The 26,938-nt window shown below is 40.3% G+C and overlaps 2 protein-coding genes across 9 annotated transcripts in view; both read left to right on the top strand.

Annotated features, from left to right (window-relative positions):
- The window catches only part of WASHC2C (WASH complex subunit 2C), a 41,965-nt gene extending 41,387 nt beyond the window's left edge, over window positions 1-578 (top strand). For all 4 annotated transcript variants that reach the window (XM_080401560.1, XM_080401561.1, XM_080401562.1 and 1 more), the window contains one exon: window positions 103-578. In XM_080401560.1, the coding sequence (XP_080257686.1) occupies window positions 103-239 (137 nt within the window). In that variant the 3' untranslated portion in view covers window positions 240-578. The remainder of the gene's footprint in view (window positions 1-102) is intronic.
- A 148-nt stretch (window positions 579-726) lies between these two features.
- Window positions 727-25,617, top strand: ZFAND4 (zinc finger AN1-type containing 4). Of its 5 annotated transcripts, none has more exons than XM_080401600.1 (10): window positions 727-3,140; window positions 4,060-4,362; window positions 11,698-11,773; window positions 11,869-11,936; window positions 12,480-12,666; window positions 16,866-17,013; window positions 17,801-18,982; window positions 19,602-19,656; window positions 22,483-22,600; window positions 24,708-25,617. In XM_080401600.1, exons 2-10 carry the CDS (start codon window positions 4,179-4,181, stop codon window positions 24,841-24,843), a joined length of 2,154 nt encoding a protein of 717 aa, XP_080257726.1. In that variant the 5' UTR covers window positions 727-3,140; window positions 4,060-4,178; the 3' UTR covers window positions 24,844-25,617. The 5 variants fall into 5 exon arrangements, with proteins under 5 accessions (XP_080257726.1, XP_080257725.1, XP_080257727.1 ...); XM_080401599.1 differs by lacking the exon at window positions 727-3,140 and adding an exon at window positions 3,148-3,336; XM_080401601.1 differs by lacking the exon at window positions 727-3,140 and adding an exon at window positions 3,148-3,341 and having other exon boundaries at window positions 22,486-22,600.
- Window positions 25,618-26,938: the final 1,321 nt, after the last annotated feature.

Raw genomic sequence — 26,938 nt, 5'->3', positions numbered from 1 at the left:
GCAGTCACTGCTGTGTGCTGGAGACTCTTAATGTACAATGTTACTTCTGTTTGGCAGTCACTTCACATTAAAATCTATCTTTTTTTTTTTTTTTTCCTTTAGATGACATCTTTTCTAGCAGCCAGGTCAAGATACCCACTCCCAAAAGCAGATCTTCCCAAGCAGGCTCAGAAGCAAAATCTGAAAGCAAGACACTGAGCACATTTGATGACCCACTGAATGCCTTTGGAGGCCAGTAGCAAAGGGGAGCGTGTTGCAGAGAGGAAGCCTTCCTTTTGCCCTGTCCAGCACTAATGCTGTGGATTCTCTAATCCGTTACAGCTGAAATGAGATGGCTGTGGATATTTAAAAGATTACCCATTTAAAATGGTTAGTATTATCTTGTCTAATTGTGCTAAATGATATATTTTTTAAAAAAGACAGTAACCTCCTGCTATCTTGTTTCCATGGTGCCCAGATGAATATAGCCTGTGCAATACATGCAATGAAGTAACCTGTTATACAAAGTATAGTTTGTTTTATTGAACAGATCTATAGAGAAAATAATTGATAAATAGTAAACGGAGTTTGTTAAACCAGATCTGTCTGTATGTGTTACTTTCCTCTTTAATGCTTGCTAAGTGACACCTGCATCATGACTTGAAAACAGCCAAAACCACTACCATGCCTTGTCTGGGTCAGCTCCAGTCTACAGAGCAATATTAGGATAAGGCTGGGTTCTGTTATCAGGTACAGCTTCTCCTCTTATGTAATCAAGCAGTTAACAAATCTTAGCACAGGGCTTGACACCAAGTAGAGACACAAGGTATTTCATATTGGGAGCTAATGTGGTCTATAAAAATAACAGTAGTTAACACTTCTGTGCCAGAAACAGTGTGCTACAGATGAGCCCTAGCACTCCATGAAAACAACAGAAACCTAACATTGTCTTCTGTTCAAATTGTAAGCCATTAAATGAGGTTTTTCACCTGCCTGGATTTACCAAAGTTTTGCAAATAATGCTTTCCGAGAAGTCTGTCTGTACTGAGCATGCTTGATCACTTCAAGGTTAAGAAGCCTGTATGCATACCTTGGTGCAGAGACTTGCCTGTGCGGAAAGGCTTGCTGTGTGCTTCCCTTTCTTACCCCTAACACACTGTAGGCTGTTTACAGAAGGTTGTTATTCTGTGGTATCCCTTTAAACTGATGCATTTGGCTTAACCTTCTTGCTTCCTGTATTTTATAGATTGCCCTTCTGGAACTGATGCCATTAACCGTACTTGATACCCAATGGTTGACACTTGCTGTCCTGCATGCATATAAGCAGAGCAAATGCATAAATGCAGAAGGATCAAATATTTCTTATTTTACCAGTAACTGCCTGCAATTCTGACTTTATTATAACAGCAGCACATCTGGTTTTATTGATGGACTACTTTATCTTCAACTCTGAAAACTGTTCTGCTCTCTGTGAATTTAAAGTATGTGCTTAGAGAGCTTCTTTGAGAGCAGTTCCTACTTTCACTGAAGCCCTTGTTCTGAGACATCTGTTCCCAGTCTCTTGTTTCTCAAGTTGGATTTACTTCATCAGACACAGTAAATACTATAGCCAAAGCATCTAGCACTAATGGGGGTAAAGCAGAAGGAAAGGTTGGAAGGGATAAAGAAATACCATATATTGGTTTGTACTATAGGTGGGCTTGGCAATGATTCATGTTAAGTCGGGGGGGGGGGGTTAGCTGGGAGTAGCAGCTTGGAAAAGAATGTGGGAGCTATTTGCAAATGGGTGTCTACAGTGAGAGCACTTGCGCTTTATTTATAGGCATTACATCTGCTGCATATGCTTCATACATGATTTGGACTGCTTCTTTACTCCTGTGCTTAGGAGGGCTTCAAAGACATACTGGGAGAAAGAGGGAAAAATAGTGAATTCTATTTCTTTTCTGCATCCTCTTTTCTTCTTGGCCCTTCACGTTAATAACTTGTATTTAGCATTGCAAAGAGTGCTGTTCACAAGGTGAGAACCCTGGGGGCCAAAATCTTTTGAAGAAGAAAAAGGTCCTGCCTTGAACTGTTTCTTAAACTTTAATGTGAAAGCTAGGTAGAGAATAGCTCTTGACAATAACTTGCACCGTGATGTGGATCAAAGCATTACACACACACACCCACCCCACCCCCGGCCAAGTCTTTCTGAGCTGGCACAGGGAGTGTCTCTTCCTCCTATTAAAATGTGTGGTCCTCAGAGGCCTGGGGACAGACCATGAATCCTGATCTTTTGGGGAGGGCTTGGTCTGAGTGGTAACTTCTTTAACTGAGTTTTGGGTTGTCTTCCTGCAAATTTAATAAACCACGGCTGTATTTCTGAGAAGGGGGCAGCTAGAGGCCCAGTGTTACAGCGCCCCGGCCTCACTTACCGCTCTGTCAGAGCACTCCTTTCCTGCTGTGTGCATGTGGAAAACCACGGCATTTGTCCTGAGCCTTCTGACTGGGCCTGAAACCTAACAGCTAGAGTCAGGGTAGGTCTTGCATAATTTAAAACCTAAATGGAAAGTAAAGCGGTTAATGTAATTAGCTAAGCTTGTTTTCTCTACTATTTTGCTGGAAAGCTGCGATGGCCTGAGGGAAACACTGCTCCCGGAGCCCGGCCTGGCCGCCTGACGCAGGGCCGGGCGCTGACCTTGAGGAGAGGCGCCCGAGAGCAGCGATCCCCGCCCCCGGCCTGTCACCCGCCCGAGGGCACCGGCGCGGCCCGCCTCGCACTACGCCGGTGGGCGCCAGCACTCCCCAGCTGCCCCCTGGGCTGAGTTCGGGGGGTGAATGCTGGCTTCGCACGCCCTCCCTGAGGAGAAGCGAGCGGGAGCGCCGCCGCCCCCTCGGCCGCGGCGGGAGACCCCGGGCGCGCTCGGCCCCGGCCCGTGGGACTGCGTGTCCCAGGGGCCCCCGCGGGCGCGGCGGCGCGGGCCGGGGCCGTTGCATCCGGGTCCTTGCCCGCGCACGCGCTGCCGCTTGCGTCTTAATCACAACAAATGAGCGCGGCGCGGCCCGGGGGATGCCCGCCCCTGACGGCGCCGGGAGCAACGCCCCGTGCGGGAGCTGATTGGGAGAGCTGCCGGAGAACGGGCCCGGAGGAGGGCGCCTGGCGGGGCTGTTATAAAGGCTAGGTAGGCGCGGAGGCTGCTGGGGAGCGAGCGGCGGTGCGGGCGGCTCCCGGCTTCGGCCCCCCCCCGGCCGCCGGCGGCTCCCCTCCCGTTCCATGAGGCCCGCTGGGGCCGGCGAGCCCCGGTGGGGTGCGGTGGGCGGCGCTGCACGGGGGGAAAGGAGCCGCGTCTCCCCATGAGCGGGCCTGGGCGGCGGCAGGTGAGGTGAGACCCTGCCCGCCCTCCTCCCGTCGCTCGGCGGTGCCCGGGCCCTTGGCAGCGCGGCTCCCTCGCGGCCCCTGCGGCCGGGGGACGGGGGCAGTGCCCTGGCTCCTGCTCTCCGCCGGCCTGAAGCGCGTCCCTGGAGGGAAGGGGGTGGTTCCCCCTGCCCCGGGGCGGGCTGGGGGCACGGCGGACACGGGCGGCGAGGCCCCGCGTCCTACCCGGGATGTGCGGCCGCCCCGGGGCGCGGTGGCGGCGAGGGGGTGGGCGGCTGCGCTCGCTCCTTTGTTTGCGGGCGCTCCGCTCCGCTGGCCTGGGTCCGGCCCGCCGCCGGCGCGGGGGGCGAAGCTGCCGTCTCCTGTGCCTTCCCCGAGCCCCGGCGAGTCCCTATTTTTGTGTCGTTCTGGAGGTTTTTCCCACCTCTGACCCTCTCGAGAGCTCAGGGCTGTCAGGAGGCTTTGGGCATTAATATCGCGGGTCGGATCGTCATGTTGCTCGTGAAAACAAAATAAAGGTCGTAGGTAGGATCTGGAATGCTGACTGAAACTAGAGTCCCAAAACGATGATATTCCTAATACTGTTTGTGGTTATCTGTTGCACGATCTAGATAGTAATTTACTGCTTCTGAAGAGCTATTTTATTGTTAATCAAGAATAAATTGAAATTCTCTTTAACAGCTACGTTTACATGTCGTTAGAACTCTTGCTTGTTTGCTTTATAGGTGAAAAATCCCAAACATGAATAGCAATGCACCACACCTGTCCTCGGAGCTGACTTGGCTAGAAGTGGAATGTAGTTTCCTGACAGATCTTCTTACAAGGAAGTTCTAAATCCTTTGTAATGGCCAACAAGAAAGAGCCTCCTTTTTTCAATGAAGATAATATGGGACCGTTTCACTACAAGCTTCCTTTTTATGAAACTATGGAGCTCTTCATTGAAACCCTCACAGGAACATGCTTTGAGCTGCGAGTTTCCCCCTTTGAAACAGTTATTTCTGTGAAAGCTAAGATACAAAGACTGGAAGGTACTGTTCTCTCCTATTTCAGCATCATCTTTATCACTTTAGAAAGAGTCTTGTTTTTCAAGTTATAATTGCTAAAATCAAAACAGATAATTTGAATGATTTGTTCAGTAATACGTTGATGAGCTAGGTGGTCAGTTTATGGCTTAGGTTTAATTGAAAGGTTTTCTGTTCTTTTTTTTTTTTTTGTAAGTTCACGGCTCAGGCTTCACTGGAATTGGTATATTGTTGCTCTTCTTTTCTTTTCCTGTGTTTTCTTTTTTGGTATGTTGTTTTTAATATAAATCTTAAAACGTATGTTAAATCATTAATTGTTTTGATACTATATGGTATATAGCATTTTTGGCATTGAAAGGGTTCTCAGACATAAGTTGTTTGTTAACTAGCAGGGTTATAAACTGAACCTTGTAGTATGTCTATATTGCAACTGTCTGAGCATACTTTAGGTGCTGTGGTTGTTGCTTCTTAGGTTAGTCTATGTTTATGATACTGCAGTCACAAGAGCAACTGCAGTGCAGGCAAATCCCAAAGGCAGCTTCAAGTTACTGATTTGAATTTTGTTTAGGTGAGTGATCTTTTTCTGGTAGAGGTCTGGCTGAGCGGTGCTTTGTCTTAAAGTGATGAACTTGGCACGTCTTGCAAAGTGAAAGCTTTCTTTAAGCTATGAGGCCAGTCCAGGTACTAATGCATGGAGAAAAGATGCAGGTTAGTCCCCTCTCATCCCCTTTCCCTCTACAATGAGAATGATCCTGCATGAAAGAATGTGATTTGAAATATGTCTTCTTTTCACTTGAAAGGAGTTAAAGAATGGTGTGGCTACAGAAGTTGAGAGTACCAGAGTTGCTAATTTTAAGAAAAGGGATTCCTCTCTTTGCCCACTACACCTGTACATGTTTTTCGTGCTTCTGTCTGTGTGGAACCCACCCTCTGGGAAATGTGATATGCATTAGACTTGGATGTTAATACTCTTCTCTTATGGAAATCTGCACTAATGGACAAGGGGATAAAAAGTAGTTGGTACAAGTTTTAAACACCGGAGGATTGCAGCAATCAGGGTGACTTTTTGCTATTAAGATCACATAATAGAAGCTCTACCATGCAGATAAGTAGAGTTTACATCAGTGTAGCCACATTAGTGCAGCTATGTGGATATGCTTTTGTTTCCTGTGGATAGGGCTTTAAGTCACAAGTCAGAAAATGTGTTGAGATGGTTCTAGAGGCTAGAGGTGAAATAAGCAAAGGAAAGGGGTTTTCTTCTCCATGGTTGAATATTGGCGTAGGAGAGATGCAAGCAGATAGGTGATAAATGCCGAGAGTGAATTAAAAGGGAGCACAGGCAACAGAGTACCGGAAAAGGCAGGTTATCTGGACAGTATAGATGAAGTGAGCTTTAAAGGATGCTTGAAATGACCAGTAGGCGGATGTGAGGAAGAGGAATTCAAATTTCTTGTAGTCCAAGCTGGGAGATTGTGAATAGACATATTGAGTTATACCTACACTTTATTATTGTAGGCTGGGTGTACCTAGCTTACAAAATTATAATAATTTATTAGAACAAAAGCTCAATAATAAAGTTATAATACTGTTCTGAATTTTGTTCACATCTTGCTGTTCATAGGATGGTAAGATAATTAATAGCTTAGGTGCCTGCTGTATAGACATAATTATTAAGTAAATTCCATTAAAATATGGAAAATAAGGGTTCAATGGTGTTATCATTGAATTGCTAGAAGTCAGTTGAAGTACCTTCATACTCCAGAACAGAGTTAAAATATCAGTAATTTCCTGATTAATGATTTGTGGGAGACAGATTGCAAACACATTGATTATGTGTGGAGAGGACAGATACACAATGACAAATCAGTTTTATGTTGCATTTGGGGTTACTATTGCATGTGAAAAAATAACTTTTCAGTGACAAAGTTCCTGTTATAGAGCACAAGTTCAAATAATGAATCACCCAGGTGGAAGGAAAATCTTAATTTTGCTGTGATTTAGCATGGGAAGCTATTCCTGTTTCTGCTGCTACTTTTCACTTACTGTATCATGTCAACTTTCACAGGGTGTGAACCTCTGTCATTTAAGTTGCATGTAGTATTGGAGAATGCTTCCTGCAGTGCTGGGAGACTGTATAGGGTCCCCGGTATGGGTATTGTCTCTGTGGTCTTAGTTGGGTATTGAGGATGATGGTATGTAAGCATACAAAAAGACAGGCTCTGGGACATTATCTGAGACCTGAGATCTCCCAGAAAAAAATAGAGGACCATATCAGGAATTAACAAATCTGTTCAAATGTCACCAATGCCTTTAACTGTAAGAGGCTAATAATAAGGCTGAATCAAGACAACCTGACCTTTGCCAACAACTGGAGTTATCAATAGCTGTAGACTGTTAGCGGTGTAATAGGAAAGGTTAATATGGATGGCATGTTAGGAATTTTGTATACTTCTGATACTGTTCGTCGTTCTTGGTGCCTGTTTAATGATCTGATACAGAAAGGGTTTGTTTAGACAGCTGTAGTAGACATTGGTACCTTACTAAGAAAGAGCTCCACATCTCCAGCTTTCTTTTTCCAGTTGGTTTTAGTCAGTAAAGAATATGGGTAAAAAATTTATTAATGGATTCCAACGCATCTGAAATCTCAGTGCAAGTCTCCTTGTAAATTGAAGTTAAAGCAGATATGATGTCTATTTGGATCAGATCCAGGCATTTGTCCTCAAATATTTTCCATGCAAAGCAGGCACGTGGTATCCAAAAATTTAGATTTGTTATGATGTTGACTTTGGAGCCACCGAGGGTAAATCCTTCTGGTCTGAGATTCATTGAGTGAGCCTTCTAAAATGGTACACAGGAGAAGAAATAGCTCTCTTTGTATGCTAGCTTTTGTGCCACCAGTAGAGACACACTGCCAGCGGTGTAGCTTAGTGTCGCCAGCAGTGCTACCTACTCCATTGGTTTTACTTGTTGATTATTTGTAGTTGAAAGCAGGATCATGTGTTGATCGATGTGGATAGGATGGTATCAGAGTTGCAAGGTGATGTGAAAGACTGAGGTTTAACATGTGAATGGTACTTTAAAATAGCAGGATTTCATTGAAAGAGGAAGTAGCTTTTTCTTTTTTACCTGAAAAAAAATCTATTCTTGCTTCCTCCGTTGCATGAATCTTTGTAGCTGCTAGGCCAGACAAAGTTTAGTATTCCTCATTTGGAAACACCAAGAAGGAACGTTCAGATAGTGTGCTTCTGGTAGTGGTTAAATGCTTTCATGTTAAAGCACCATAGATAATACCTGTAAACATGTGTCTTCATTAAGATGGGATTGAGTCTGAAGGGAGGAGGTGGGGTTTGGGATTTGGTGTGTCATTAATATCATGATTGTTATTATAATAATCATAGTTATCATTATTACTTATCTTGTGGGAATAAATTTGCATTCAACAGTATGGAGTGTTAAAGCCTTCATCTACATAGCTAGCTTTAAAATAAAAGTCATGGTTTGTTCAGTGACTGCTTGAAATTGAATTTTATAATCTGGGTATTTGAAAACACTATCTTTTTGTATGAATATTTAGGTTCTTTTGTTCTTGTATTATTGTGACATAGAAAAACAACTAGCTTTCAGAGTACCTCTTAATTTGAAATGCTTGTGTTCAGTGGGGAATGACAGATGCAACAATTTTGTTTTACATGTATGCACTCTCAATTCATCATGAGAGTTGTTATTTTTCTTTGGTCTTTTTGCTGTCATTGTTTTCCTGCCCATGTATAGCAGCTTCACCTTAAGCGAAAGGAACTGATTGAATATCAAGCACACTTCTGGTGTTGTAATTTCTTCCAATACTCTATGAATTCAGTGTGTCATAATGATCTTCATTACTACTTGCGTTAGAGAAAGTAGCTATACTTCTGTCAGGATTGGAGTAACTAGATTGCACAAGTCTAGCAAGTTTTTAACAGAACCAATCTTGCTTTTCTTCTGTCTACTAATTTCCCTCTGTCTCCTGGTTGCTTTGTCATTTGCCTGTTTACTGTGCTGATAGAGACTAGAAGTTCATGAAGCTTCTTTTTTTTTTTTTTTTAAGCTTATGCCTTGTCTGAATTGGGAAAACATTCCTGCAAATGCATGACTGTGCCCAGATCAGATGGTTAGAGCAGCATCTGGTAGGTGTAAATAAGGTCACCTTTGTCAGGAGATTTTGCAGATCTGCATTCAGTTACTGGTGACTTGCTGTTGTTACAGTCTTCTCTTTGTCAGTCCCTAGGGTAAAGAGTAGGTCAGTACTGACCACCGTTTACACTAATGTAGCTTACTGTCATGCAGATGAAAGCTGAGGAGTCCAACAGTTATGAAAGCGATCCTGCTGCTGTCATTTGTGAACCTTTGCACCTCCTACCTAGTGTGGCTGGTTGGTGGTTGGTTGTGGTTTTTGGGGTTTTTGTTGGGTTTTTTTTTTTTTTGGAGGAGGAGGGCGGGGCGGGCAGAAAAGGCTGTCAGTGCAGCCTCTCTGTAAGCAGGAGCAAATAAGAAACTCCAGCAATTTCAACATTGGATGGAAGATAAGTATACTGTTTGGCTTTGAAATGTTTGTGGTGGTTTTAAATGTAATAACCTTCTACCTACAACATAAATCAAGTTTGTTCTGAAATCTATGGTTGGGGTTTTTTTTCTGGGTCATACTCGACCACATCAGTTTCTCTGGTGAGCTTACTTAGCATGCCAGAAAGAAGAGTAAAGGAGTGAAGCTTAAGAGTGTATCTGATACTCTATCCTGTCTCTGGAATCGGTGTACCTGCTTCTTTCCTTTCCTCCCCCCATTTTAGTAGGTCGGATTCTCAGTCCTTCTGCAGCCATTGCAGTAGACAGTGCAGACTCTTCTATCCTCCTGTAGCATCACCTGCCTAGCCGACTTCAATTTGAGCATTGAAATGTAGCTTATTACCCCACTTACCTCTCTTCTCAGTACTGATCTAGAGCAGACATGTGATACAGTCACTTGCTGGTAAGGGAGAGGGGATAGTGGATTGGTGTCTCACAGTTCTCATTATTGTTGCCAAATTTACATGCTGCTCCCATGTGCAAATGTCTCCTCAAGAAAACCTTACTATAATCCAGAAAAGGGACAGCTGATGCATGTTCTCCTGAACCTGTAAAGCACATACTATTTCCTCAGTGTATAAATACAGAATTCTTAGAAAGTAGCATAAAAGGGAGTTAGTAATAAAGATTTGTCTGTTTCCCATTACAAAAGAGAATAGTCTTTTCATCAAAAATGTTGTCATGGTTAAATGAAGAAAAACATGTTTCACTGCAATACTACCGGTTAAAAGCCAGCCTTTTTAACAAATGCTCTCTCAGTTTATCAGAGTAATTGGAAATTGGTCCTTGGGGGCTGCTGAAACCATAACAAATGCAGACAGTAATGACTGTTTGTAATCAGAAGACTGCAAAACAACTCGGAGGAGAACTTCACTGTAGACTTGCTGGCTGTTGCCAGCTTGTTCTTGTTTTGCTTACACTGCAGATGTGAAACATAACCAATAGTCACTTATTAAATAGCTTGCAGTGTAGTAGTGATTATGTTAGTCTACTGTATGACCATATTCCCCTCATAAATGTCTTGTGAACTTCAGAGGATACAAGATTCGCGTTAAATGCTATCCAAGTGAAGTAGAATTGTGTTGGTCATTCATAAAAGAGATCTAGATGTGACCTGTGGTGGGAAAAGGAAATTGTCATCTTCTCTAAAGCTTAATAACAGTGACAGCTCCTCCGAAGTGCACTCTCCTTCATGGGCATGTCCACTCAGTGCACCTCCTACTTGTCACTTGAATCTGCTTGGACTTTTACCAGACCCTGGTCCCTTTTTCTTCCTTGCTGGTGATGGGTGCTGGTAGCTTTGTGCCCTTCCTACAGCTAGGAAGGGGCTTAACCAACCTTTTGCCACAGCTTACTAAGCAGTCTTGCAAGCCTTAGAAAGACTGATCTTTGTTTTCCCCTCTTGCCAGATGTATTTTGGGAAGTCTTACTGTTTAGCATTGCTACATGCATCTCCTTTTAAGTATCTGAGCATGCAATGAATAAAAATGTTAAGTTTATTTCAATGTAACCTTTTAGAAACTGTATTTATAGCTTTTGCTGCTTAGTCTGAGGAGTGGTGTTTAGACCTTTTTGAAAAGTAGTTCTTGGCCTCTATAGATCTTCATTTTAATCAGTTTGTCAGGAATGCACAGTGAGATCTTAACTGCCTGGATTTCACTACTTACAAACTGAAAATCAGCACCTCTTTTTGATGCTGAAGGGAAGATACTTTTTTTTTTACCTCAGCTATTCATCTTCCTATTAGCCTTGATGTTTTTTAACCTTTTTTTTTTTATGATGATCAGAGATGTCACATCTTTTATAATTGCCCTGGTTTGTATTCTTTCCAAAATTTGGAAAATGGCAGCATTCTAGTAAAAATGTGTGAAGACCACAGGTTGTACCACCTTATGCTCTTTAATGTGTGTTACATTTGTATCTAAAAGAGTGGACTATGCAGGCAGAAAGAAACAAAGTTAATAGTTATGTAGAATATGGATTTTTAATATGGAACAAATACTCAGTATGCTTACTTATAACAAAAAATAGCCAAATCTGAAGCTGAACTTGAGTTGAAAGTTAGTATTACTAGATATAATTAATAAAACATCCTGGTGGCCTAAAAGAACACCCACAACAAAATAGAAGTGTTTGTAGCATGAAGTTTGACTAATTGCTATGGTGCTATACTGTACATGTGAACTTTCACGTTCCAAACCAAGCAATAATAAAATAACATTTACAGTTGTCACCACTGTAATAGAGCTGCTACCAGTTACGTTAATGTGATCTTGTCTTTAACGCAGAATATCAGCCTGTGATTAAATTATTCGGCAGTTCTGTAGTTGGAAGTCTTTATCCTGATTTTCCTGTCACTAGACATAAAGCTCTGAGGTACAGGTAACAAGAGAAAAACCTCCCTCATCTGATGACTAGAAAAGAACAAGTATTCAATAAACTTCAAGCAAGTGAATACTTCTGCAGACCCCTTGTTGAGCCAAAAGATCAAACTTTGTGTGTTGAGCCCAAGCCTGCTGAAAATGTTATGTTTGTTCTTAACTATTTGGGAGGTTAGATATCATGACTGAAGGTTGCTCAAGTGCCAGTCCTTGTCTTCCTTCTTCTGTTCTTTCCCTTGTGAATCCACTTCATTGCCTCTCCTCCATTAGCCCCACATTCTTCAAAAAGCAAAACTCCTCAAAAGCCCTCCCACCAACTCCAATTTTAATAGTTGTTTTTTTGTTTCTTTGTCTTGCTTAGGTATTCCTGTCTCTCAGCAGCATTTAATTTGGAATAATACAGAACTGAAGGATGACTATTGTTTGAATGATTATAAGTAAGTATAGAACAAAATTGCAATTAATGTTTCTAAATGATTGTTCGGTTAAGCAATAGAAAATGCTACAAAAGTGTATTTGTTGTTATTTACAGCATTTCAGAAGGGTGCACTCTGAAGTTAGTTCTGGCGATGCGAGGCGGACCTATTAACACTAGAAGAGGTAAGTGTTAACTGAGTTAAAAATAGTGGGTTTCATGCAACATCTTACAACTGAGAACAGCTTCTCTTAACTAAGTATTTTAGATGAGCAGACTTCAATTCCAAATTAATTGGAAAAATACTTAACAAAAGCGCAGGGATTTTTTTCCATCTTCTTTTCCTTAGCATACCAATACACCATCTTCTTAATTTTGTTTAGCCTTAGTTTAACAAGTATGTTTGTATGTATGGAATCATCAAGTCTTAAAATCGGCAATTCTTCACCTGCAGTAAAAATGATACTGTAATGTCATTATACAAATAGTTTTTCAAATCTGGTTAGTAAGAATCAGGTGTTGGTTCAGTCTGATGATAAACTTGGCTATGTGGATCATCTATAGAGGCATGAAAATGGGAAATTCCCTTGATAATTTCCAATTGGAAAAACCTCAGCATATCTTCTAGGTTGGAAGTTCCCATTGTAAACTGAGCTGAACTCTCAAAGGTGATCAAAACAATAATAATAATTTGGTTTTACTTATTTTTCTCTTTGTAAAAACACAAGTTCCTGTGGAAGACCCGATCAGGGAAATGGCTGAATACATGGAACCCACTAGAGATGAGATATGGGAGAAAGGGCCATCCAACAAACAAGTTACCTTTTTAGTGTATCGAGAAGGAGATCAGTTGAATTTCTTCCGTGTGGTAGACCGGGGAGATGGCACTTTAACACCATTATCTGAATCTTTGAGGTAAAGTTGGTTTTAACCTTTATATTATTCTTCAAAAGGGGGATGTTTACAATTTTCAGCTTAACTTGTTGACTTTATCAAAAGAATATCTGGGATAGACCTGGAATATTGCAAGAATTTTCTCTAAGGGCTACTAAAATGCTGTAACTACATGGCCGAACAGCCCAGTAATACTTAATGGCCAGTGCTCATGCTGATGGTCATCTACTGCCATGTGTGTCAATAGAGTGAGATAAAGCTGACCATGTGCTTAAAGCAATTCTCAGCATTCCAGCCCTTTCTAAAAGGGAATGTTTCACAGGAGAGACAATTTGGCAATAAAGGTATCAAAAACTTTTGAGTACTTTCTCTTCCATTTTAAGGCATTTCTTTAGTTTTATAAAATATTTCTCTGCTCACCGCATACGCTTTCTTTTTTGTATGGGTATGACTTGACCAAATGGTTAGTGAGGAAGATAGTAGGTTGGCAGTGCAAAATCCTGGGAGGGTTTGTCTGAAGTTTCAGAGAAACTGCCGGGGGGGGGGGGGGGTGGGGGGGTGGCGGGGCGGGGTTAGGGTTGTTTTGTTTCTTTTATTTTGGTGTTGGTTTCAGTTGTTTTTTTTTTTCTTTGAGGGGGGTGGTGGTGGCGTGTGTGACACTTTTGGGTTTTTTATATATATATACTGAAATAATTACCAATAGAGCTAGCCTTTGGGCATAATTAAGCCTCAAATTGGCTACTGTTGAGTTAACCAAACTTGTCTCAATCACTATCACAGAATCAAAGTACTGTTATGATCAGAAAGGCACATATGTCACTTAGTAAACAGATTAGTAGTCTTTTTCCTAAAGCTATCAGAATTTATGTCTAATAAAATTACTAGGTTTTGCAGCTTTTGGGTAGGTTTTTTTCATCTCGTGAAGAACTCGGTCTTCGTACAACAGTAAGGAAGGTAGTCCCTGTTCTGGGGACTGTCTGCATTTTCCTCCAAGGCTAAGACCTGCGCTGTTGTTAAGTAATTATTCTTGTTACTGTTTGCAAAGTGAAAGCAAGAGCTTTGTACTGGGTTTATATTTGGTGTGTTTATATTCAGAATATTACTCTTAGAAACTTTTATAGGAGATCTTAGAAACTACAGGCTGAATGAAATGTGAAGGTTGAATTCCCACATTGTTACACAGAGTAGAAAGAGCTAGTGTTTGATGTACAATTACTAGAGGGAAAGAAGAGGAAAGATACAAATATTTCAGAACTGTGATCTTCTCTTTCAGCCCGTGCACTCTTTTTCAGTAAATAGCCACATATGGTATTGTGTAGATTTGAAATGGGTAAAAACCACTGTCACCAGAACTGTGAACCTTGCTGCTGCATTGGGCTACATACACTTGTGGAAAGAGAAGCATACAGGTGTAATTCCTGTTTTCACTGATAACCTGCTTGCCTGTTACCAAGTTGTTCTCTTCTACGTTTTGACTCCAAAGAACATCCAAACCAATCGAAAGAGCTAGGGCTGTGGATGCTATACTGTGAGTTGGCACAAGGAGTTGTCAGAAGGAGCTTGAACTTTCATTTTTCAGTGTTAAGGGTCTCTCCGGTATCTGCCTGCATGTTCAAATTCTTGTATGCTTGTGATGATTTTTTTTTTTTTTCCCCTCCCATTTAAAACTAGTATGGACAATTGTCTGAAATTCTTAGTACTTCTTGATTAGGTAATCCTAGTGTATAGACTAAATAATAATTTACTTGAGATTGGCTAAATGTAGCAAATCAGAAGAGTAAACTATTCTTCTGGTTCTTGCAAGACATCTTGGTAAGCCTTTCAAAGCACAACAGCATGTATAAAAGTCAAACACATTATGCTTAAGAAATATGCTGTCACTGGTCAAATGATCCAGTTAGGTTGAAAGCCACCTGAATTGAAAACATCCAGCTTGCATTGTTTCTCTTCCCCTGTGCTTTCTATGGGAGTTCATTTATTAGCTTTTCTACTAAGGCAGACGGTAATTTGGGCAAGGGGTCCTAATTTTTTGATTTGTTGTTATGGCAAGGTCAGACTTCGTGGGAAATGGAAAAAGTAGCAAAGGGAGGAGAGAATAGAACCAAATCAGACCATTTTATCTTTGCAAAGGAAGATTGTGAATCACTCTGAATACTAGTGTTTTCCACGCTGACACTTAGATGTGTTTGTATGTGTGGGTATACTGGTGACTGAGCATTTTGAGGCAGTTGTTTATCAGCTTTTCTCACATTGCTTATGTGTGGAGCAGACTTTAGTGACTGCAGTTTAGAAAGGAGACACTGGTTTGCATTTGTTTTGTAGTTCTCCAGATAATTTTATTTATCTGTGGTTAAGTTAATGGTTAAAGCTTGACAAGGTATAAATACATACAATGTTTATTGTCTCTGGATTAAAAGAAACTTGTGCTAGAGGACTGGCAGGCACCGAAGTCAAAAAAGCCAGCTACTGATCATTGTTGAGACATGCATTTACCAGCAAGATCTCGGGAATCTGACAGCTATGGACAAAGTCAGTTTGGAATTTATGCATTGGAAAATGGGCTAAAAGTACCACCAAGAACAAAGCTTCTTATCTAACTTTGATATTTTTTTAATTTATAATAATATATATTTATATTTATGCACATACATTTAGAATTTATTTTTAAATAATAATAAAAACAAACTTTTGTTACTACTTAGTTTTTTTGGCTTCTATTTAGCCAGAAAATGCAGGAGAAAGGGTAATAATTATTTTTACGTAAAAAAAAAAAAAAAAACAACCAACTTAAAAAAAAAACCCAAAACCACTAACGAAGCATGTGAGACACATCTCTATCCTTGAAGGAAGGGAAGTTCAAAGAGTTGTTTTGAGTTGGTGACTTAAGTCTTTGCAGAGTTAAAATTCTGAAATTATTCTCTAGTGTTGAGTCCTCACTAGGAGAGGTATGTAATATATATGCGAACTGTCCCCATATGTAGTTGTTCAGTTTTTCGTAAGAAATGAGTCGACTGTTTTGCTGACTCTTGCTTTGACTTTGCTGATATCTTGCTCTTACAAGATATGTCTCCCAGCTGTGCTGCCTTTGGAATTTTGCTACATTTTAGGAAATAATTTGGAGGGTCAGTGCAAACATACTGGCTCTTGACTAAGAGCAGCAGAATATTTCCAAGAATCAGGTAAGATGGCAGCTCTAATTCATCAATTTTTATTATTTTTTTTGGTGCTGACTTCCTCATGACCTTTAGTTCTTCCTTGGCCTCTTTTCGAGAGTAGGAGCTTTAGTCAGATCTACCAAGACATTTGTACAAACACACGGAAACTGCATGATTGTCAATTTCTAGATGCTGCCAGTCTAATGGAAGAATTAAAACACTCTTTAAAATGTACTATATACAGTGTTGAAAATGCATGAGTTTGTAATGAATTAAATACTCCTAATGGTTCTTTATTTCTCTTTCACATGTTGGATATGTGTTAGTGATTAATACTTCATTGCTTCATAGGAAAAACAAGTCAGATGCTGACTTCAAAACATTGAGGTTCAGTTTCTGTTAGAATACAGAATGGAAAAATGCAACGTGATGCTATGAATTTCCAGTGACTACCGAGCTAAAATATTTTGTCTTGGGACTAGCAATTCTAATCTGTTTTATTTTTTTCCACATGTGAGACTCTTTGGAAACTTAAACTGATCTTTTTTTTTTTTTTTTTTTTTTATTATTTTGAAAAGGAGAAATAGAATATCATATCCACATGGGTGACCCCTCCATTTCCATTTATGGTGAGAACACCCCTCAGGATGGATAGAAATTTGGACTTCCCTTCCATGCCACTGTCTGGTTAATTGGAAAACTGCTCAGCTTGTTGTCTGAGTCACACAGTTAACAGCTTTGGCCATACCTTCAGGAGACATTTGTGGAACTGGATAACCCCTCAGTGGGGAAAATATATAGTGAGTGTGAACCAATGTATATGGTATAACAACTTCCCAGAAGTGTGGCTGTGTTCTGATTTCACCATCGTCACTCTGCGTAAGCATCTTGTAAGGAATGCTTATGTACTAAAATAAATGTATTTGAAATGTCTGCATACAGTTTTACATAACGCTTTGTCAACAGATAACTACGGATATGACTTTCTAGTTGTGAGAATAGTCTACATTGAAAACAATTAAATTACTTGATTAGAGGGTGAACACAAACTTTTTTTATTTTCAGTGGTGGTTCAGTTTATAATTTATATGCTGATGATGAAGATGAGACAGAGGCATCACCTTCTGGCCAACAGATTATAGAGAATTCAATTACTATGAATAAAATGAAACTGCTCAAAGCAAAGATGGAGAACATGAATCTGAGTAAAAAGGTGAATTTGTAATTTCAGTTTTCCTATCATAATGCAGCTTGCATTTTCTTAGTGCTGACTTTTCTAAAAATCAGGTCAGATACTTTGCTGTTTTGGGAAGTGAAGTGATCAAGTGTAGATGATTTCTTATCTGTTGATCAAGTAAATGCTACTGTATAAATGTTTTGCTGTGGGGCACTGGCTTTACTTGGATCTACCTGTCCACATTCAAAGAATTCACTGATGGTCCTGGATTTATTTGGGTGGAGGTTTTGGGGTTTCTTTTTTCTCCCAATACTTTAAGTAGCATTGTTCCACAGTACTGCTGTGGTAAAAATCAGTGTTTCTCTTAAATGAAACTTCATTAGAAATACTGTAACTGAAGAGCCTATGAAGTTAAATATGAAAATGAGATTACCTAGAAGATAAAATGTTACATTGGTGTTTATGTCTGTCTAGGTTACCTAGATGTAAAATGGAGAAGATAGGCTTTCTTTCATTGTTTGTCTTTTTTGAGACCCTAAGCTTTTCTCAGTAACTTTGGCATTCTGACTTCTCTTTTTTATTCCTCTGACGTGGCCCATTTACTAAAAAGCCTTTTCTGATTATACTACTTGATTTGGTTACTCAGATGTTGGGGTGAAGTCTTGGCGGCTAGTAAAAGATGAGGCATTAGAAAGAGTGATTTGGTCAGTTCTGGCCTTTTGCTATTTGAGTTCCTAGGAATATGATCTTGGTCAGGTCTTTGAATGCAACTGTACTTCAAATACTAACTGTTGTTGTACGTGGGTTTTGTTTTTTTTAATAGCCTAAGAAAACTGTCAAGGTGAAACCTCGTCCTCCGATGACTCCTCGACCATCTAGTGGCTCAGTGGCTGCTGCTCGTCACCGGTTTTTAAGAGTGCTCCCCCATATTGGACAGTCCTGCCTACCTCCTCCTGGGAATTCATATCACTCAGAGTCCTCCCAAAATGCACTTTCAGCACTGGCTACTTTGGCCACTGCTGGTAGAACAATGCCATCTACAACTAATGACTTTCTTAAGGAAGACGACACTTGGCAGAGCAACTCTTGGTCTCAGTCAGTTAGTAGCATCAGATTACCACCGAAGATATCTCGTGTTGAACTAGAAAATGCAAAGCTACCTACAAATAATATTCTGACTCCTGTTTCATCTCTGCCTGCAAATTCAGAAAAAGCATCTGAAAATGTGACCCCAGCAAGTGAGGAGGATGCTGTTTTGTTTCCAAATATAACCAATGTAGAACTATATGGAGCAGAAGAAAAACTTCTACCTGAAACAGATGCTTTTGCTTTGTTAACAGAAGCAAGTACCACTGAGCAGTGTAGTGAGATATATGATATAGGGAAGGTGAACCCAGAACTTGAACTGTCTGATGGAGATGAAGAATCTAAGGTTGTAGAGCAGCATGGAAAACCTATTGGCAAAGTGCTGAGCACTGCTGCAATGGGGGCTGGTCTTCTCAGTACTCGTGAATTAAGTCCTCAGAAAAATCTGCTTTTGTCACCTCTTCGGTATTCAGCGCAAGTGGCGCGTCACAGTTCTCTGAAACCACAGGCGCAATCCAAATGCTTTGAGGCTGGCAACTTGAGATCTACAGCCTCCCCAAACATGCTTCGGTCATTGGAAGTCCATAGTATAGCAGACTCCTCTTTTTCTAGGACTACTAGATTTTGTAGTGTGAAAGTAGAGTCACTTGGCAAAAGACCTGATGTAATTTCAAAAGCAGATGCTAGGGACATCACAGATGTGGCTAACAAGGCATCCAAAGAACCTGTGAGTTCTGTAAGTAACCTAGGATTTCTGGCTTCGCTGGCCCGAAGTGCAAATAGGGAAAGTTTACAGAGTTCCTGTGGGACAGGCAGGTTTCGGACTTCTGGTGTTGCACTACCTACAAACCTGCAGCATTTTCAGGAAGAAAGCTTTAGGAAAACAGCTCCTCCAAATGAAGCTGCTGAATATATTCTAGTGAGTACTAATGCTTCCAAAGAAATTGTAGTTTTCCTGTCTTTTCTGGTACTGACATTGAAAACTGTACTTTCATGCGTGTGTCCATGTGTCTTTTCAGGGAAGACACATGGGGAGGGGGAGGTGTACTTAAATTCCTGTTAGTCTTGAACTGTTTCCTGAATTCCTGTTGGTATCTTAACTGTCTGTTTATCTGGATGGGTCCTAGAAGTAATTTTTCATAAAAATTGAAGTGGTTGTTTGTTCACAGCTAAAATTATTAGTTATTATAATGATAGAATTATGTGTGTCTGTGCTTGAAGGGTCATCTGACTTCTGCTGCTGCTCACTAGTTTCATTTATTCCAAAGTTTGCCTTGTGATGGCACCATATGTGCCTAGCTTCAGGTCTCTAATGTAGTTAGTTGTTTCAGTACATTGTGAAGTATGGAGAAACTATTAAATAGTCATTTTGAATAAGGCTTTATATTGCAGAATTACAAATTTGTGTACAGAAGTCATCCTGGGCTCTTTGTAGGTATGCTGATCGATTTCAAATAAGCTGATACCAGACTGCCTAACTTTCTCATTTAACTTCATCTGCTAGTAATTTCCTTGTGGAAATTTTTTTTTTTTTTTAGTCTGCGCATGGGCTTGGAATGAATGGAAGTATTGCAGCTGTAGGGAAAAGAGCAGGTAAGTAATGGACTTAAATAATAATTGAAGATGACTTTTTAATCTTTCTGATATATCACATATGTGGAGGACAAGAATCATTTATCTTTGTAAGGCATATGGCTTTCAAAGTTCTTGCTGTATTACACTTCTGTAACAGGATATAAATTTTAAAGCAATTCTTTAACTTACAGATCTCATCCAGATCTTGGGTAGACACAACTGTGACTTTCTTAGCTTTTTTTAATACTTAATGAATCCTGCATGTCATCTGTAGACATAAACATGATGTTCTGCTCTGAAGTTTTCAAAAGGTCGGTTCTGTGAATAGTTCTGAGTCTGCTAAAATCAGCTGAATTTATTGGTAGCATAGTCTTTAGAACTACAGCCTGAGTCAGAGGGATTTAGCAAAAGAAAAATGGGGAGGAAGCAGCAAGGGCATGGATGCTGAAGATTACTGATATAGTGCAGATTTTTCTCTTTTGTGGTGGGCGTCATTCTTTCTATCCTAGTCTTGGTCACTGTGGAGTGCTTAATCACGGAATTGTAGTATAGAATTACAGAATTGTTTAGGCTGGAAAAGATCTTTATAATCACCAGGTCCAACTGTTAAGCCAGCACTGCCAAGTCCACCACTAAACCACGTCCCTAAGCACCACATCTACACGTCCTTTACCTCCAGGGATGGTGACTCAGCCGTCTTCCTGGGCAGCCTGCTCCAATGCTTGACAACTTTTTCAGTGAAGAAGTTTTTCCTAGTATCAGACCTAATCCTCCCCTACCACAGCTTAAGGCCATTTCCTCTTGTCCTATCGCTTGTTACTTGGGAGAAGAGACCAACACCTGCCTCGCTACAACCTCTTTTCAGGTAGCTGTAGAGAGCAATAAGGTCTCCCCGAGCCTCCTTTTCTCCAAACTAAACAATCCCTGTTCCCTCGGCCACTTCTCATAAGACTCGTTCTCTAGACCCTTCGCCAGCTTCATTGCTCTTTGGGCACACTGCAGCGCCTCTGTCCCTCTTGAAGTGAGCGGCCCAAAACTGAACACAGTGTTCGAGGTACAGCTTCGCCAGTGCTGACATCTTAATGCTTGACGTCTACTGAAAATGGATGTGTTGTGCCTTAATATTAATTTCTTATGTGATTAATTCTCTTGGGGGAAATGTAATTGTCTAGTACTTTTAAAACTCCTAAGACAGTGAGCTAAAGATTTTCAGCACAATTAACTGTTCTTCTTCACATCTTTGACTTGCAGCTTGCATGCTTTCTTTTCTTTCTATATGACCTTAGGAAAATAGAGTAAGGCATGTATTCCAGGATTCTAAGACCTATGCATAGAGAATGAGCAAGAAGATCTGCAAATAGCAGTTGCAACAGGAAGACTGATGTGATGATGTGGGAGCAAAAGCTGCTAAAATAGTGGATTGTGCCTTTGTTTCACAGCTGGGGGTGCAGCTGTTAATTGGCAGTCAGTTAATAAACAGGTCTGTCCCTACCTACTCCGTGGTAAGAGGTGATACCCTAATAGTCATGTCTGCATGATGGGTAAGCCTGCTAACATCTGCGTCATTTTGGATAGAACCGTGAAGAAGACACTCCTCTGGTATTTTCAAAAAGGTTCTAGACAGGAGAAAGGCAAAGTTGGTGTTGTCATATCATGCAGGCTCTTGAGAAGAGAAGTGGCTGGTAATGATCTGTTGTATAACTGGCCAAAGGACAGATTCATGTAATTGCTGTAGAGGCTGTGAGTGTGGTGACAGAACTATTGTTTTTTCTGGTTAAGTATGGTCTGTGGGTGGGGGGGCTGTCTTCAAGCTCAGTCTGTTTCACCAGCTGGGCTGACTGATGCTTCTGAGATAGCATGCTTTTAAATGATGGAATTGGTAGCATAGACAAGTAAACATCTGGAAGTTTTGATGCTAGATAGCAGTGGGATAGCTGGTTGGTAGCGATGACTGCAATGTGTGGTGACTGCCTGGTGTTCCTATTGAATGTAGCCTGCTGTATCTCAGTTGCGAAACGAGTGTTGGGATTAAAGGTGCGCTCGACAAAAAGTACTTCTGAACTCATGAGGTCTCTTTTTGGGATCATCCTGACACTAGCGACAGAAACACTGAAAGAATGTTTGAGAGGATGCGTTGCATGCTTTCATTGTCCTAGGTATGGTAAACGTGAATAAGCAAGTTGGGAACTAAGAGGTTGCTTCTACAGAGGGAAGGTGCCTTTTCTTTACATGCTTTTCAGTTAATAAAGCAACAATCAAGAATTATAGGGCAAGTGGTTAAAGTACATTTTTAAGTACAGAAATTTTACAAACATCTGCAAAGTGCCTTATGAAACCATACAGCTAAATAGAGGCCTGTAGTCTTAGTAATGTACTTTTGGTGATATACCATAATTATAAGAAGATTTTAAGATGTTGCAGTATTTATTTGGCAAACTTGAGTTACATGCTAGGTACTTGAATGCCCAGTTGATTCTTTGGAAAGCTACTGTGTGCAGTGATTTCCTAATCACATTGTGTTTCCACTTTGCATTTGGGAAGACAGTTAGATGTGTTCCTTGATTTCTTCTGTAAGTTCTTGCTTATGTGAACTTTCAACAGGTGTTAAAAATAATGGGTCTAAGTCCCACATTGTGCTGCCTCTTCTAGAGGTGTTCATAGGCTTGAGGTGTTTTCTGGTTTGGCTTTTGGGTTTTTTTCCTCCCTGTTTAGGCTTTGGGGTTCCCACCTGAAGTATCCCAAGAAATGCAAATGAAGCTGGGTTTCAAAAGATAACATTGAACTAGTTTGTGATCAGGAATAAATAAAAATAAAATTTCTTTGCTGTCTTTCTACCTCTGAAAGCAGGTGAAGCAACCCATCTTCCACCTGTGAATGGCTCAGTTCAAGCAAAAAAGAAAATTGCAAAGCATTGCTTTCTTTGTGGCAAGAAAACTGGATTGGCAACCAGCTATGAGTGCAGGTAGGCCGACCGTATAACCAGCTGTTGTTTAAAACTGATAGCTGGGTTAACCAAAAGATTTTTCTATGGTACATGGTATTGCTTAACCACAGCAAATCAAAAGTCAACCCTTACAAAAGTTGCAGTTCTCAATTCAGCAAAGTTCTAGAAATTAAAATTCAGGAATGTAGTACCTGTTCTGCTGTTGAGGTGTATGTTCTTCCAGGAAAATCAAGAAATGCAAGGTATCAGAATGCAAAATATCAGGAAATATTACCAAAAAAATTATATTTTATACTTGTGTGGGGAGAACTTGCTACAGATTCATGTTCTGCAAAGTTTCTTGACGATAATTACATCATTAACAACTCGAGGAAAAACTGGTTTTGTTAGTTTTCAGAGTATCTCCCTTAGATTTGGTTCTATGACAAGACATCAGCACAGTTTGTGAATTTGTATGAATTTATATTTGACAACTTTTTGATTTTTCTGTGTTCTGTTTGTGAGACTTCGGTCACCTTTGATCATCTAGAGCATCTCAAAAGCAAAATACCAGAGTGGTGTCCCCCAAATCATGTCTTGCAGACAGCACAGTGACACCTGGTATTTAGTAGTGATCACTGGAAACTTAAAAACAAAAACAAGAAAAAAAAAACCCAACAACAACAAAAAAAACCTGCTTTCTCTGTTTATCTTGGTTCTTGAAGTAGTTTCCCACAAGATACTCTTTTTCTCAGTATCATTTCCCATGAGCCAGCCAAGGTTGGGAACTGCTGCGCTTTGAGTGCTACATTTGAAGCTGATCTTGGTTTATGCCAATCACAGCAAAAAGAATAAGACTTCTGCCATTGGGAAATTGTGTTGGAGAGTTTCAGGATGAGGAACTGCCTTCTTACTGACTCTTCAGTCACTGATTTTGAAACAGTTTTGGACCCTGAACACTTTCTGGCTAAGCAAATAGCTGCAAGCTCTTCTAGAAGTAACTAAGCAGCTTGCTTAAGGTTGAAAGTGAAGCACAGAAAAAGGGGGTAAATCGCACATCTCCAAGAATAGCATTCCTTCTAGCTGTAAAGGGAGGAATCATATGACCTTTTACTAGAATGGAATATAAACCAAATAGAGAATACAGTTGTAGGAAGGAACTGGTGATTACAGGAACAAGAACGAAAAAAAAATTATTACCAGGCACGAAAAGCCTCAGGAACAGCTGCAGAGTTTGTTCCAAACCCAGATAGATACATAAATGGAGCATTATAGTCTAATGGTGAGACAGTAAGTTGGATGAGTAATGCTTAATCCATTTCAGGAGAATTCTAATTTTGAATGTTGTCGTCGTTTTACTGTCAAGAAGCAACTTTATCAAATAATCAGTCAACAGGACACTAGTAGCAGTCTCCATCTAAAGCACTTGTCCAGATCAGATACAATATCCAGAGTATGCTTCTCTCCTGTTATGAGTCTCAGCTGCTGAGCTGTCAAGTTTGAACGCAAAAATCATAACCTTAACTCATGAAAATTGCAACTGATACATGCAAGATGCGCCCTTCTCCAGTCACATAGAAAGTAGTTTTCCCTATAGTTAGTCTGTCTGATGTCTTTACAGCTGACTAAATCTGCATTTATTAATCTCAGATGACTAATTTGAGCTTATGCCAGGTAGTCTGTGCTGAACGATTTCATCATCTGTTTTGATGGTCTGAATGATGTGGTGGTTTTGAATTGAAATGCATTATGTGGATTTTGCCCAATGCCATTATTTTAGTTCCATGGTTTTGTCCTCTGAATTCTATCAGCTGATGTTGTGTGAGATCTTTAAAGAGAAATAAAATAAATCAAAGACCAGTAATTCTTAATTTATAAGATCCTGTGTGATCCTTGCTAGCTGGTTCCAGGAGTACTATCTTGCTTAATTTCCCAGCTGAAGAGACTGTTGGGTCAAAGCTGCAACATTCAGTTACAAAAATGTCAATTTGATTACTTCACCAGTTAATGTTATCAGTCAAGGATGGTTAGAATCCAGGCAGTTATGTCAAATAAACAAGACGTGATTAAGCCAAAGGGCTCCCAGCATGTCAGAGAGTTAAAAGCTTCTAAAAGCTTGTAACTTCTAATATTCTTGATTCTTCAGATGTGGAAACAACTTCTGTGCAACGCACCGCTATGCAGAGACTCACACCTGCACCTACGACTATAAGAGTGCAGGGCGAAGGTATTTGCAGGAGACCAATCCCGTCGTTAGTGCACCAAAGCTTCCCAAAATCTAACATGGTTGTGCTGCATGTGGCTGTTCTGCCATTGAAGAATTGTATCACATTGAGAGAAGCACTTGCTTAAACTGCATAATTTTGCCATGCTCTATATTTAAAGATTTGCCAAGTAACAAAAGCACATGAGGATGCATCCTATCGAAGAATGATGTGAACACTACTGCAGTTAAAGCTTTTCTTCTTTAGTGAATGAAAAGTTAAAGATTAGTTTTTAAAAACTTACGTTATTGATTTAACTGTTACTGCACGTCTTGTGTTGTGTTTTATATTTGGAAAAGCTATTTCACTAGACAAGTCTTTAAAAGATGCACTTTACTAACTTTATTTACTGTATAACCAGACTTGAGGGGGTGTCGTAATGAGGGTGTCATGTAATGTCTTCTGTACTCTTGCGTTTTTTGTCCATTGCGTGGTATGTTCTAAGTTATTTCACTAGAAAGATCCTTCTCCCTGTCCTTTCTTCAAACAGCCTATTTTGAGATTAAGGGGGTAGTGTGTTCCACACCTCTGTTCCATTCAGATTGGTATTCATACACTGTGTACCCATTCTGAAAATTACATATTGTGTTAATCACATTTTCTTAAAATAATACTGTTTATATGACAAGTTTGTTTTTAAATAGAAAATTCCCCCTTTGTTGCCATTAAATATAAGGAACAACTTATTTTAACTTTTCTTGAAATCCTAGATTTTTTTAAGACTTCACAACTTGGTTTGTTAAGATGTTGAATGCTGTTACTGGAAGAAATTCTAATAAATATTAAATTTTATTCTGGTTTATGCTCTTGTAAATGCACAAAATCTCTTCATATTTTGCAGCATGCTCTTAAATTAAAACTGGGGCATTGTTATTGGGGGGTGGCTTGTTGGTGGTTTTTGTTTTTAAGAAGCACTGATTCATACCTGTTCCTCCTGAAATTGGTGGGAAAACTCCTACCAGCTTCATTAGGAGCAGTGTGACCAACGCTGTGTGCTTTAAATAAGCCTTCTGAGGTCTTACAGATGTACTAGCAAAGGCAGATGGGTGTTCAATGAATGGCATATATTAACCTGCAGCCTTTCTCCCCTCCAGCTCGTACTGTACGAAGGCAGTTCAGTAATTTTGAGACTCCTCTAATGAGTGTGCAGCTACTGCAGAAAGTGATGTTGGAGGAATACACCTAATGAAGGCCTTTGTTTTTTCATTCACTTGGTGTGTCTGAAATCTGTTTATAGGCTTATGTTGCTTGAGGTGTTCTAGTATAAACAGATTAATAAAATCCTACATCAGACCACCAAAACAGCAAAAAAACCAAACCCTCCACGCTGGATCTAGACAGTGGAATGTAGTCATCCCTTTCTTGCCAAGTCTTCAGCTACTTAGTTGGTTGTGGTATTAAAATGTTCTATGCTGCATTCCAGACGAACGGTAGCAGCTGATGAACAAGGCAATCAAAAGTTGGGCCAGGAGAGAAGAAAAAAAAAAAAAAAAAAGAGGATCACTGAAAGGGAGAGAAGTAACCTGAAGAATTCTCATCCTTGGAGGAAATCCATTTCATGTAGTCCGCCTGCAGTTTCTTGAACCTTCTGGAATTTTCAGAGTGATCTCAGAAAAAAAATTTCCAAAATCATTCTTCTGGGCAGTGATAAGGTAAAAAAGTAGTTTTGTGTGTGTGTGACCTCTGGGTTTATTCTTGGTGGACAAAGTTGCACCTAGTATGAAGAACATGTTGTTACTGAGCAGTGCTAGGTACTGTGAACATGCCTGTAGTTCTTATTTCACCTCCAGCATAGGATAATATTTGATGCCAAAGGAAAAGAATAAGGAACAGGGCAAATGTACTACTGTTTTCCCTACAATTGTTTGCAGCACAGCAACTTTTAAGACAGAGGTATTGGTCTTTGTAGGTACAGTAGAGGTTTGGAAAGAAGTGGAATTAAAATAATATTGGCTGTCACCACTTAATCTAATTTTTCTAATTATGATTGTCAGGAAATTATTTTGCAGTGCGTTAGAATGGCTGACTCAAATTTTAGTAAGACTGGATAACTGAAATGTGTGGCAGGAAGTCTCTTGAGTCAGATCTCAGTTGTGACTTTCCCCTTCTGCAT

Source organism: Falco punctatus, assembly GCF_963210335.1.
Source record: "Falco punctatus genome assembly, chromosome: 9".
Taxonomy (NCBI): domain Eukaryota; kingdom Metazoa; phylum Chordata; class Aves; order Falconiformes; family Falconidae; genus Falco; species Falco punctatus.
The sequence above is the reverse complement of the archived record's forward strand: the minus strand, read 5'-3'. Positions and strand labels throughout refer to the sequence as shown.

Coding starts and splice junctions, on each gene's coding strand:
- ZFAND4 (XM_080401600.1), top strand. CDS start 4,179: ATGGCCAACAAGAAAGAGCCTCCTTTTTTCAATGAAGATAATATGGGA. Junction 11,937..12,479: donor ACCTATTAACACTAGAAGAG/GTAAGTGTTAAC, acceptor TAAAAACACAAG/TTCCTGTGGAAGACCCGATC. Junction 19,657..22,482: donor AGCTGTAGGGAAAAGAGCAG/GTAAGTAATGGA, acceptor TACCTCTGAAAG/CAGGTGAAGCAACCCATCTT.